Source organism: Guillardia theta, assembly GCF_000315625.1.
Source record: "Guillardia theta CCMP2712 unplaced genomic scaffold GUITHscaffold_141, whole genome shotgun sequence".
NCBI classification, from domain to species: Eukaryota; class Cryptophyceae; order Pyrenomonadales; family Geminigeraceae; genus Guillardia; species Guillardia theta.
This window is the reverse complement of record NW_005434533.1, coordinates 1-12,894: the sequence shown is the minus strand read 5'-3', so window position 1 is coordinate 12,894 and position 12,894 is coordinate 1. Positions and strand designations below refer to the sequence as shown.

The 12,894-nt window shown below is 50.8% G+C and overlaps 3 protein-coding genes across 3 annotated transcripts; 1 reads left to right on the top strand and 2 right to left on the bottom strand.

The window, feature by feature from the left end:
* Positions 1-7,931: 7,931 nt before the first annotated feature.
* Positions 7,932-8,966, bottom strand: GUITHDRAFT_155672 (hypothetical protein). Its single transcript, XM_005821540.1, has 6 exons — positions 8,941-8,966; positions 8,603-8,883; positions 8,457-8,505; positions 8,365-8,403; positions 8,070-8,312; positions 7,932-8,013 (listed from the first exon to the last, which is right to left on the bottom strand). The coding sequence occupies exons 2-4, from the start codon at positions 8,673-8,675 to the stop codon at positions 8,370-8,372; spliced, it is 156 nt and encodes a 51-aa protein (XP_005821597.1). The 5' UTR covers positions 8,676-8,883; positions 8,941-8,966; the 3' UTR covers positions 7,932-8,013; positions 8,070-8,312; positions 8,365-8,369.
* GUITHDRAFT_155670 (hypothetical protein) lies at positions 8,925-10,264 on the bottom strand. Its single transcript, XM_005821539.1, has 9 exons — positions 10,156-10,264; positions 10,072-10,097; positions 9,994-10,009; positions 9,760-9,827; positions 9,603-9,691; positions 9,500-9,551; positions 9,421-9,443; positions 9,119-9,246; positions 8,925-9,060 (listed from the first exon to the last, which is right to left on the bottom strand). The coding sequence occupies exons 1-8, from the start codon at positions 10,232-10,234 to the stop codon at positions 9,207-9,209; spliced, it is 393 nt and encodes a 130-aa protein (XP_005821596.1). The 5' UTR covers positions 10,235-10,264; the 3' UTR covers positions 8,925-9,060; positions 9,119-9,206.
* Positions 10,265-10,533: 269 nt separating this feature from the next.
* GUITHDRAFT_155668 (hypothetical protein) lies at positions 10,534-12,817 on the top strand. Its single transcript, XM_005821538.1, has 8 exons — positions 10,534-10,588; positions 10,648-11,105; positions 11,161-11,249; positions 11,295-11,348; positions 11,719-11,780; positions 12,005-12,050; positions 12,113-12,199; positions 12,403-12,817. The coding sequence occupies exons 1-3, from the start codon at positions 10,579-10,581 to the stop codon at positions 11,206-11,208; spliced, it is 516 nt and encodes a 171-aa protein (XP_005821595.1). The 5' UTR covers positions 10,534-10,578; the 3' UTR covers positions 11,209-11,249; positions 11,295-11,348; positions 11,719-11,780; positions 12,005-12,050; positions 12,113-12,199; positions 12,403-12,817.
* Positions 12,818-12,894: the final 77 nt, after the last annotated feature.

The following is a 12,894-nucleotide window of genomic DNA, read 5'->3' as shown; positions in this document are numbered from 1 at the left end:
GTGTAGGGGAAGCCGCCAGGGCGCCAAGGAAGCTGCGAGCAAGAGGTTTGTATACTTCAAATAGCTTTCTAAGTATGGTTCTTCAGTATGATGAAAGTGTTCGCAACATCATCGCGCCTGTATCATCGGAGATCATGCCAATACACGCAGGGCGAGCTTGTGGATGCCGCGGTCCTCGAAGCTGATCTTGTCGAGAAAGTGAAGAGCTTCGCGAAACGTTTTCCTAACAGGACAGCTCAGGCTTGCAAGGCTGTGGAGGGATGCACCCCCGACGCTATCGCAGAAGCCATCCGCTCGACATGTCAGCAGGCACGACGCGAGCTTCTACAAGAAGCAATGACTGGATGGAGTGACGCATCCACTGAGAGTGGTTTATGCAGCAGATTGAAGAAGCCAAGAAGGAGAAGGTCGAGACATACACCGTCTCAGCAGGCAACGAGGTGACTTCCTTCATCTCCGTGACTCTCCTGGGCATCTCCTCGGTGTATGTCAACCATGAAGAAAAGCTGAAGAAGAAATTCGAAGAGATCGGACTGATCGTAGACTCAGTGCAAGAGAGTAAAGCAATCATGTGGAAGGCTCCGTATAGACCCGAGATAGCGAGTGCTGAGGAGATCCCGGTGACTGTTTCCTTCCTCCGCAATGCACAAGCGGAGAAGCTCTGGCAGGGAAGAGAGGACTTCGCGATCGATGGTCGCAAGTTCACAGCTGTACATGTGAGCATCGTGCACGATCGATCTTTCAAGATTCGAGCCAAGAGAGGACCCTGGGGCAAAGGGGGCAGCTTGGCAGAGCTGACTCACCTGCTAACCTTGGGCGGCATGACAACAGCCGAAATTGCTGATGTCTACCGGTATCAGCTGCTGCGCCAGTCCCTTGCAGCGGTCCAACTCCAGCCGCTGGCAGGCATGCTGGTCGCTGGGGCGCCAGGACAGCAAGTCCACAAAGGCTTAGGTCAGAAAGGCTTCATCGCTGTAGGGGCCAACGTCATCTGGAGACAGAGGGAGGTGGAGTGGATCGTCTCCTCGAGCTGCCCAGAGGCGAATGATACAGCATTTCGAGCTTTCCGAGAGAGCGAAGCGATGGAGGGAGTACACCTGACTCTGTTCAGCGAGGACCCGAAGATCAGAGAGGCGCTCGCAGTCGAGTTGACAGCTGATCGCTTTGTGTCCAGAAATAAGTTGAAGAAGGCATCAAGGATGCAGAAGAAGGCAGGCGGCAAGGACGGCAAGGAGATCAAGATCATCATCAAGTCGACGGCGGCATCTGGTCGCTTCACGAGGAAGGAGATGGAGGGGCTGTGCAACGGCGGCAACACGTCCATCGCAAGAGTCAAGAGAGTCTTGTTGGAGATCGCTAACAGGCTCGAGATCAAAGTTGAAGGCATCGACATGGAGGAGGATTTGAACACGAAGTCCTGGAACGGGTCCAAGCTATGCATCCTCCTCGGCTCCACGGAGGATGCTCGACGCATGATGAAGGAGCTGCCCTTCTATCTCGAAGGCGCAGCAACCAAGCTCGAAGCAGTCGGCTTCGACAAGGAGCCTGACTCTGAGGCGGCTGGTCAGCGGGGCACCAGCGACGCAGCGCAGCGACAGGCGGAGAGCGAGGGAGAGTGGCTGGAGTTTACAGACCTGGAGAGGATCACAATGGAGGCAGCATCTCCGTCAAGCCAAGAGGACATGCAGCTTGTCAGCGAGCTGTCAGCAGTCATCGAAGATGCAGCTTCTTTGAACGAGACGGGGACGAGCGAGCCGATCAAGCTGGTCCTGGACAAGGCTGTTGGCAACCTCCACGACACGTTCTACTCTCCGGGGAGCCTGGAGTTCATGTCGCTGGGAGAGTGGGCGAAGACGCCAGAGGAGCAGGGAGTGGGACGCAACGTTCTCAAGGAGAAGCTGGGGAAGTGGCTGCAGAGCAAGCGCTGGACTCGCGTGCAAGGAGAGAGCAAGAAGGCAAGGAGGGGCAGCGCGTTCTCGCCACGGGCAACGGCAGCTGCTGAGCTTGAGCAGGAGGCGGAGAGCGACGACATCGAGCGTCGATCTCTTAGCTTCCTGTTCATAGCACTGAGTAAATTCGCAGAGATGCACGTGCTGGCCTGCTCGCTGAAGGTGGACAAGAAGGACCGACTGCGGGTGGAGATGAGGGAAGATGACGAAGAAGAGGAAGACATGGAGGAAGAGCAAGGCGATGGCGAGGAAGAAGACGGGGCGAGCCCGTACCGAGCTTGAGCTGAGCTCAAGGTAAGGAGAGAAGGTAGGAGGCGACCGAAGGCCAAGGTGAGGAGAGGCAACTCTCCTGACTGAGGCTGAGGAAGCTGAATGGAGGAGGAGTAGGTGGCGACCGAAGGCCAAGGTGAGGAGAGGCAACTCTCCTGACTGAGGCTGAGGAAGCTGAATGGAGGTAGAGTAGGTGGCGACCGAAGGCCAAGGTGAGGAGAGGCAACTCTCCTGACTGAGGCTGAGGAAGCCAAGAGAAGACAGCAGAAGTAGAAAGTAGAAAGAGACCTCAGAAGCAGGGTTCGCATTGTAGGCCGTGTACTCCCAGTGCTCGCGCGGGTTTAGGGTTTAGGGTTTAGGGTTTAGGGTTTAGGGTTTAGGGTTCAGGTTCCTTATTTCCTGGCAGGTTCCTTATTTCCTGGCAGGTTCCTTATTTCCTTTAGGGTTTAGGGTTTAGGGTTTAGGGTTTAGAACCCTAAGGTTCCTTATGTTTAGGAGGTTCCTTATTTCCTGGCAGGTTCCTTATTTCCTGGCAGGTTCCTTATTTCCTGGCAGGTTCCTTATTTCCTGGCAGGTTCCTTATTTCCTGGCAGGTTCCTTATTTCCTGGCAGGTTCCTTATTTCCTGGCAGGTTCCTTATTTCCTGGCAGGTTCCTTATTTCCTGGCAGGTTCCTTATTTCCTGGCAGGTTCCTTATTTCCTGGCAGGTTCCTTATTTCCTGGCATGCAGATCTGTGGTACCCCTGCGCTGGTGGAGTAAGAGCCGCCAGGAACGACGGAAGCTTGGGAAACCATTGAGAATGCTCCGAAGCATGTGGCCAATATCTATTGTGAACCCTGACGAGATCGTGCAGTACCGTACCTCCAGCTACCTCAAGAGGCAGACGGAAACTGGAACGATGCCGTCACCAGCTGAGCTTGTGCGACGACTGGATGACTTCGCAAGGCAGAATCCCAAAAGCAGGACGAGCAAAGCTCTGAAAGCCAAAGAGATATCCTTGGAAGCCTTAGCCGAAGCCATCAGTCACACATGCAGCTTTGCTGAACCTTCATCACTGGAGAGTCTGAAAGGTCTCGGGCAGTGGGGGGATGATGCCAGGCAGTGGTACCTGTCCGAATTTCTAGCAGACAGGCAACGGCAGATGGAGGCCAGGTCTTATGATGACCAGGGCACGAGTGTGCAGACGATTACCATGAAGGTACTAGGGATACCTGCATACTTCTCCAGACAGGTTGAAAACTTATGCGTCAAGCTGGAAGAGCAAGGCTTGATCGTAGATCAGACGCAAGACAGCAGGAGTTTGATCTTCAAGGCTCCCCTCAAGCCTGACCTGGCGAAGGCAGAAGAGATCCCAGCAGTGATCACCTTTGTCCGCAACGAGGCGGCAGAGAAATTCTGGAAAGGAGAAGGTACCTTTAAGGTGGCTGGAAGGAGGATCCTAGCAGTGAACCCAGCAGCCAACCCACCGATCTCGTTCAAGATGCGACCAAAGAAGGAGAACATGGGCAGAGTCGGAATCCTAGCGGAGGTGGCCCAACTCCTTAAGCTCAATGATTCGAGTACAGGTGATATATGTGAGATCTACAGGCAGTTGTGCTTGAAACAGGGCCTAGCAATTATCGACCTGATCCCAAACGCGGGAATGACAGTGAACCTCCCCCCCAAGAGGAACCTGCCGCCAAAGAAGGTGTTTGCAGCGGTAGGAATAGACACAGTCAACCAGAACAGAGAGGTAGACTGGATCGCGACTTGTTCGAGCCTGGAAGTAGCGGACATCGTCCTCCAGGCATTCGATCGACATGGAAAAGATCGAGCAGGAGTCACTTTGGGATTGGTCTCAGAGAATGACAAAATACTGAAATGGTTTTCAGTTCAAATGGAAGCAACGACTATGCTCAAGCATACGAAGAATGCTGTGCGACAGGAGGCGGCAACGGCAACGGGGGCAGAGATGCTGTACTCAGTGCAAATCTCCTCCCCAGTGCCATCAGGGAAGTTCTCTCGAAGTGAGATTGAAAAAATCTGCGCCAGTGACGAAACGGGCAGAGCCAAAGTCATCCGAAACATCCGGAGGTCTGTCGCATGCTGGGACCCACAGGTTGAAAAAGAGCTGCAGCGGGTACACATCCAATGTGACGCAGAGACGGGGATGTGGGATGGGTCTGGAATTATTCTCAGGCTACGAAGTGAAAGGAGTGCAAGAAAGATGATGGCTGAATTCCCCACACACCTTCTCTGCTGGCAAGGCACAGTTGAGATCCAGACGACAGCAAGTAGTCTGAACCTCAAAGTGTCGCCTCAGGCAACACAGGATCAATCTGACCAAGCCAGATCACAAACGCCGGGAACCAGAGCAGGCGGAACCGTGTGGAAAGAGATTGAACTGAACTCAATCATCAACGAAACAAACCTGCCCGACGCGGAAGCAGAGGTAGTAATTGCTGAGATCAAGACAGCTATCGCGGAAGTAGTTAACAATGACCTACAACAGCAAGGAAAGACCTTACTTCGTCTTGACGATGCTGTGCACGACATGCAGGTCGCCTTAGACAGTCCAGGCAACGCGTCCTTCTCCACGCTGCAAGAATGGGCTGATAAAGGCACTGGAGCGACATGGGATACCCAGAGTAAGGGCTTCAAAGAGCGAGTCCAACGAATCGTTGAGAAGCATACATGGAAGGTCGCGAAGCGCAAGCAAAGCGCTTTTGCCCCCAAAGAAGAGAAGCAGTTTAAGACTGACCTGCTCTTCATTGCATTGAATAAATTCCTAGAGGAGACAGTAATCTCTTCGGTAGGAATGCTGGGAGATAACGACGAACTAAAGTTCATGTTGAGCACTGAACTACAGATGAAAGAGGCCGGAATGGAAGAGGAACCGGAGGAAGGGAGCAAGGCGGACGACGCAGAGGGGATGTCACTAGACTCCCCCCCTGCGGCACAAGCTTAATGGACGCAGGAACAGGAGGAGACGAGGGCAGGTGGGACAATTGGCACAAGGGTGAGGTGGAAGGACAAGAAGGTGAGAAAAACAAAGACAAAGAAAATCAAAAAACGGCACAAACATTCGACCTAGTAGGGGAGATCCCCTGGAGTCGAAGGGAACAAAACAGAGAATATGGATTAGCGGCGCTACTCAACTCGGGAGAAGCTGGCTTTCTCTCCGAAGATGTTGTGGAGGCGATAATCCTCGAGGCAAGCGAAGGTATCGAACCATTGGAAGACAGATTTCAAGTAGCATGGCTACGAGACAAGAGGTACGCGAGCGCGCAAACTAGAAACCAGGTCGAGTCGCCGAGAGGGACTATTGTCCTCCCGAGAATAGTAGCTTGTTTGAGAGATCAAGAGGGGAGGACAAAGAGAGCAAAGCGACTACTAGCCGGGGCAGCCCAGCCATTCTTATTCCCGTGCGTAGAGAATGGCAATCATTGGATTCTACTAATGGCAGATTTTGACACAAAAAGAATACGCATTGTTGATTCACTCAGCACGGCTGAGAGAGACTTGGGGATTGTCAGAAGTCAAAGGGAGGCACAGTTTCAGCTGGAAGGCGCACAACGAATGGACTTAGCCACACTCGCGGCGACGATTGTCACGGAGGCGTTCAGCGACCAGCAGGAACATGCAACGACATGGCGGGTTTACCTGTCAACTGAGCTACAACAAACAGACAATCACAACTGTGGGATCTTCATACTGTTGCATTTGCTGTTGATCGCAAAGACAAACAGACCGACACAACGAGACATCTCAAAAACAGGTAGGCAGCAAGGCGTCCCCCCACCCCAGCAATGGCTCGAGAGGATGAGGCACCGGCTGCTGGATGCGCTTTGGGTGGAGGATCCAGGAAAAGTGCGCATGCGAGAAACGATCAAAGGCATCTGCAGAGCTTTACAACACGCGCAAGATAAAGGGTACAAGGAATGGCAAGCAGCAGAGGTGACCCAGGCACAAGAGATGGAGCAGGGAGAGCAAGAACCGTGGCAAGCGAGAAACATGGCGGACCTGCGGACATATGAAAGGTCAGAACAGATGGACTCACTACCGCCGCAGGCCACATCGCTCCCCCCAGTGGGCAAGCACAAAGAACAAGCTTCGAACGATGTAAGGGGAACTAGGGAGGAGGAGGAGACGCACTCCCCGGCAAGAGATCGAAGGGGAGTACCACATCAACTTCAATGGGCCAATAGGGAAGAGGAACAAATACTAACAACAGGTAGAAAACCTCACAATGCAATGCGAACAGAAAGATCAGAGCAACCATCATGGGTGGAGATGCACAGAAAGGATAACACCCCAGGCAACATCATCTCTCAAAATGTTAATGGGTGCAGCCAGTTTGTGCTGAAACACATCTTGGGATACCTGATTGAGACATACCAGCCGAGCGTGGTAATGCTGCAGGAGGTCTTGGTAGGGGGGAGGAGGAAAGAGATAGCTCTCCGAACGATGATCAAGAAGGAATGGGGATGCTATCGAGTATTTATCACGAAAGGCACGGGGGGCGGGAGAAAGGGTAAGAGTGACCTACGCCTCATGACATTAGCGCATGCTGACCTTGCACCTCGCCCCCCCCTGCCATGGCACTTCGCCATGGAAGAGGAGCGCGAGGTCTCCCAAAAAAGAATACAGGTTTTACACGTTGGCCGCAAAAAAGAAACAATAGTGTTGGCGAACGTACATTTCCCTATCGCATCGGAGGGGAGGGACCGAGACAACATGTGGAAGGCGCTGAGCCAGATGCTCAAGATGGACCCAAACATTAAGCTCAGCATCGTCGGAGGCGACTTCAACGCATCTCGAAAGCTTGCAGAGATCTGCACGAGAGTAGGGTACGGGATCAACTCGAACGTGCACCGCGCAGATGAGGAAATGGAACGAAACTTAAATGAGCTGGGGCGATATCAGATGGTCACCTGCGAAAAGATGAGCAGAAGCAGTTCGCATTTCACCTTCTCCACATGGTACAAACAGGGCCACCACCAAGCCAAATTAGACCATGTCTTCGCTCTGCATCATTCATCTCGCACAGTAAGCCTGATATCAGAGACCGCAGAAGACTGCATCATAGGAGCCGCAGTCGATCACAGGGCACTGGTGGTGAATGTGACTGCGCTAGATGATAAGGGCGAACAATTTATTCCAACGGTTGAAATGCTCACACAAAGGAAGGACCGAGATGCCATTCTTCGACGAAAGAAGCGGGTGGTAGAGATAGAAAAGATATCGGGACGACTAGGCGTGGAATGGGCAATGGCTCTCGACGAGAAGATACAAGCGGCACAAGCTCTACAGCAAGATTGCGACATTATCAATTTGATAACAACTGCCCTTCCCATTAAGGAAATCCCCCTACGAACCTCAGGTGGGAAGCGATACTCATCGAAGATTCAAATGGACCTGAAAAGGAAGATTAAGCAACTTCGCAAGGATCTGAGAAGCGCATCAGAAATCACAGACTATATTGATCGTGCACACAGGGAGTCGAGTATCAACGCCGAACTAAGAGAGACTATGATCAAATTCAAGGAGATCTGCACCGAACAGGACCAACAAACCTTCCTGAAAGCTTGCGAGGAACGCCGAAGACGACTGGGCACGATAGGGAGTAAAGAGTCCCAGAATGCAATGGGGAAGAAATCGGACTATAAGCCCAAAGCCCCAATGAGTAGCCAACTGCCAGAGAAATGCCACCCAAATACAATCGAACTCACCTCATGGAGCGATCTCCAACCAGCGCTGCAGCAATCAGAGCTAGAGTATTTACAGGACCTGGATCCGCTGATGGAAGCATTCCTGCAAAACAGCTCCAAAGAATCAAGCAAAACTTTTTGGAATGCAAAACATCAAACCTTACTGCAAGTTGAGGTCCTCGGGGCGGGAAATCAAACATCAAAGAAGCTCTCCCTCACCGTGGCGCCAGCACATTTGATTGTACAAATCATTCGGAAACTGCTCCCACAACCAGGAGGGTGGCGCCTAGAAGGATACAAGAACATCGAGCAATTTCTCCCTATGAGATTGGCTAGCGAACTCGAAGATGAAACCCACACGGCAACCTTCTTCGCAGTCAACGGCTGCACGACGAATGGAACCTGCGCAAAGGCGGAGTGTCAAACACGAGGACGACTGATCCCGCTATATGACAAAGGTCAGAAGAACGAAGAAACGACGATCCTCTTCTTCTGCAAACAGTGTCAATCATTCACCTCCGTCCAACCACCGGAATTCAACTCTCCCACGAACATTGATCAACACCCGACCAGGGAAATAGAAATTGCTTTTCCCCTGGAGCCAGGAGAAATTCAGATTTGGATTCAAAAAGTATCAAATCGCAAGGCAGCAGGCATGGATTTGATCTCAAACGAGATCCTGAAAGCTTTACCTGACAGCGCAAAGGAGGAGATAGGAAAAGTGATCAGTAGAGCGTTGACAGGAGACAAAACGTTGTTGAACATGCTAGCACGAGTCAGACTCCTTCCAAAAAACGAGCTCTGTCATGTTCTGGAAAATATGCGTCCTATATGTATCCTCTCGTCGGTGACGCGAATCTTCCAAGCGGTGATAGCACACAGACTGGCAAAAGCAGCTGAGAGGCACAAGCTGCTAACAGATAACCAAGAGGGTTTCCGACCCGAGGGCGGGACGATCCGTCAAGGTCATAGACTACTTAACATCATCGAGGAGGCCCAGAGCAGTCAAAACAACATTATACTGTTATACCTCGACTTTGCCAACTTCTTCAATAACGTCGCGGTTGAATCCATCGCAAAAATCATGGAGGTATATGGATTCCACCAGCGCGATGTCGACGTCGCAGTCAGCTGCAGTCAAGGCATAGCTCTGCAAATTCAGACTGAGAGGTTTGATACAGCAGCAATCCCACTTCTCAGAGGATTACCCCAAGGCAGCCCCGCAAGTCCGCCAAAAACAAATCTTCTGCTCAGCATCTTGTCCAGACAACTTGATCAACAAAACGAGATTGCAACTCAACACCCTAATAATCTGTCATTTGCAGACGACCTTGACATTCAGTGAGAGAGATGAAAACGCTTGTTCAAGTGGTAGAACGATTCTGTCGATGGAGTGGATTAGAACTGAACACGAAGAAATCTGAAATCACCAGCTTTGATTATCGGCTAAGGAGGGAGATCCCAGGAACACAAACCATCAAGTTCTTTGACAAGGAGTTTGTGAACCTACCACCGACAAAATGGTTCAAATATCTAGGGATCCGGATCAGCTTGTGGAGACCAGGAGGAAGAGGCAACAAGGCGCACACCTGCCCCTTCACGTGGGGAGAGAAAGAACACATCTTGGAGAAGACAAAAGAACTGACAAAGCTGATTGAATCATCTGCTTACTCGGCAGCCCAAAAATATTACCTGGTGAAGGTAGGCATCGTCAATATCTTTAGATACTCGGCGGTACTGGTGAGCTGGTCTTGGTCAGACTTACAAACCTTAGATACCCTCTGGACCAGAGCATTCAAAAGAGCTATGGGACTGAGCAAGAGTACAAGCAACGCTATCTTTCACCTACCTGGGGACAGAGGAGGCCTCCAACTCCCCCATCCAGCACCCATCTTGGGAAGGGCGGCGATTCGGTATCTAGAGAAAGAAACAAATAAGAAATGCAGGGTGGATGATGATATCAAAAGCAGTCTGATCCACAAACTAACATCATGGTGCAACCAATGGGGGTGTCAAACAATAAACCAGCTACAACGAGAAATCAGATCGGGCAGACTCAAAGAGAACGAAGAGATAAGAGGACCGGAAAGACTCGCAATCTGGATAGCGGAAAAAATGCAGACCACCATCAGTTGGGAAATGATTGAAAGCAGGATGAAACCGGGGACAATAGCCATCTTACACGACCTGGAGGACAAGATGCTCTCAGAAGAAAACTCCCTGCTGTCCGGAGAAAACTCCTTACCTACATCTCCTGCTCGGCAAGGCTGGGAGAGTTTTGCAAAGGCATGGAGACTACTGCCCCAAGTAGGCTTCCACTCCATGACAAGTGTCTTACCCGTCCCGGATACCGAGGGCATCTCCCTGCACCTGCCCATCCGACTCTGGCCATTCCCAAAGCAAAGGGAACAAGCAGAAGAAATCCTTGCACGATATCTGCAAGCGAATGTCATCTGGGCCAAACTCGGACTTGAGCAGGCAGGAACAGGGAAGAGAAGAAGGCCAGCCAGGGAGGAGGGGAAGCCGCTAAACAAGAGAAGGAAAGGAAAAAGGGAGGCTAGCCCACATGAACTTCAGCCACACAAGAAACTAGCCAGACCGGACCAAGGGAGAGAGGAAACGAATACGAAGGCTTGTACCCGGGTAAATTTGAGGCGGTGGCTCCAACATGACCCCACCTGTTATGGTGAAGGAGGGAATCAGCAAGAAAGATTCTGTTACACTACAAGCAATATACCTTTCAAAGTTCAAGGGAACATAGCCATCTTTGAGCGATCTCAAATTGAAGAAAGCAAGACTGTGGATCCACCAATAGAATGGTTGGAAGCGTCACTGGACTCGGCTCCCTTCGCATCTGCAACAAGGGAAGAGGACGGTAATAACCGAAGAGACTGCAATCAAAGCATCCATCTGCTGCTGGAAATAGTTAATGCATTGGACGACGGCGAAACAGAAGCTACAGCATGGTGGCAACAACTCGAGGAGGTAGTATCAGAGGTTCGCCAACAAACAACACAACCATTGGCATACGAGTTTTTACAACATTTAGCGGAGATTACAGAATGCGACATCAGTACATTTCGTAACTGGCCTACCCTACACACACATCCCCAGGCTCTGGACAAGAAGAGAGCAAGGGAACTGCACAGAGTGGTGGTTTGGATGGACAAACAAAAGAGATTTCGTGAACAAATCCTGGATACAATACATGTCATTCTGATAGGATGGAAGAATAACATTGATGAGATACCAGAAGGTTTTGAAATTATCAGCCGGGTCCCGAAAGGCGCTCAAATAGCCTATGCAGCAAACTTCTGGCAGACAGGAAATAGGTGTTTGATGAAGACTGCAGAGGAGTTATGGATACTAGTTAGGCACACACTCCCAACATACTTACGAGTCCAGCTTCAGGACAACATCCTCCCAACGTATGAGGAGCTGTGTAACAGACGAAGGGATCAGATCCAGCCGTGCAGCGATCATCAAGGCGGAAGGCATTTCACAGCAGCTATTGAAGGCGACATCATGCAGGGCAGAAAAAACAGATCCATGCGAGTAGGATATGTTCTCCAACAAAAAGAGATGACGTCAGGAGGAGGGATGAAAATCAATGGGAAGTGCAGCATCATCCGAGCGAACACAATCGCAATCGGTTTACTTCTGCAACATGTCCTTGAGGAAGGAATACAGATCAAAAGGGGAAATCAAGTCACAATAATGTACCAGTCCACACGTTTCCACCGCTTTATGACAAATACGTTGCGAATGGATACCATGCGATACGAAGACGAACTGCTGGAGGACCTACATGATCGGTTACTCACTTGCATGAGGAAACTCGAAGGGAGGGGAATCAGGATCCGACTCCAACTAGCAAAAGAATCTCATAGAAACATTCAAGAGGCAAAGGAAATGGCCAAGCAAGCAAAACAAACATTTGCCTCGGGATGGGAGAAAGCAATCTACGATAGTCCAATGGAATTCATCATTGCAGGAGAAGAAAATCCTACATCAGGATTCGATCGCTTGAAGAAATGGGACTACATTATCAGACAACAGACAATGGTGGCAAGGATTCGAGCGGGAGACCTCACCTTGACAGAGAAATTCATGCTCGAAATGCATGTGGGAAGAGATTTACTAGGGAGAGGGTTCAAACAATGTGAAGGGTCAGTTACGCGAACAGCTATCCAAGCGATCACCTTCTCAGCACCGACGAGGAAGAAGCTCTTTCAATGGGGGAAGACTAACTCACCATGTTGTCCTCACTGTCCAGATCGAGAAGAAACCTGGGGTCATGTTCAGCTAGCGTGCAAGCAGTTCCAAGATATGATTCAAAAAGCACACAATGAAGTCATGAAGAAGATCAAGGTAAGACTGCAGCAGAGTTGGAGGAAACAAAGGGTACAGGTCAATTCATGGTGGGACACCCCAATACGCATCGTGATGGAAGCGATGGGGACTTCAATGCACCGAGAAGGGCACTGGATACCTGACGGTTGCTGCTACTTTGCAAGCATCAAACGCATTGTCCTCATCGAATTTGCAAGGACATCGGAATATGACGGAGTCGGACAAACAAGCCTGGAATGCCTGAAGAAGAAATTTCAGGAAAAGGAAGAGAAATATGCCCCCCTACGAGCAGAAATCACAGCTTTGCTACCTGATCATGAAGTTGAACAAGCAACATTCATAGCAGGAGTGAAAGGATCGATCATGGAAAGGGAATGGCATGAGAATTTCAGGGTGCTAAGGGTGGAAGACACGGAATGGGAAGGCATCAAGACAGCAGCAATCAAGCAACTGCTGGTGGTGCAACACATGCTATGGACGGCAAGAAGGGGAAGCGAGTCGACCTAGTCCGATGGGGGGCAGGCGCGGCTCATGGGCAAGCCACCTATGGAGCACAGGCAGGGAAGGAAAACAAGCCTAGCACCAAGGAGACAGGCGTTAGGGACGATTGCCGGGTGAGGGAAGAGGTGGG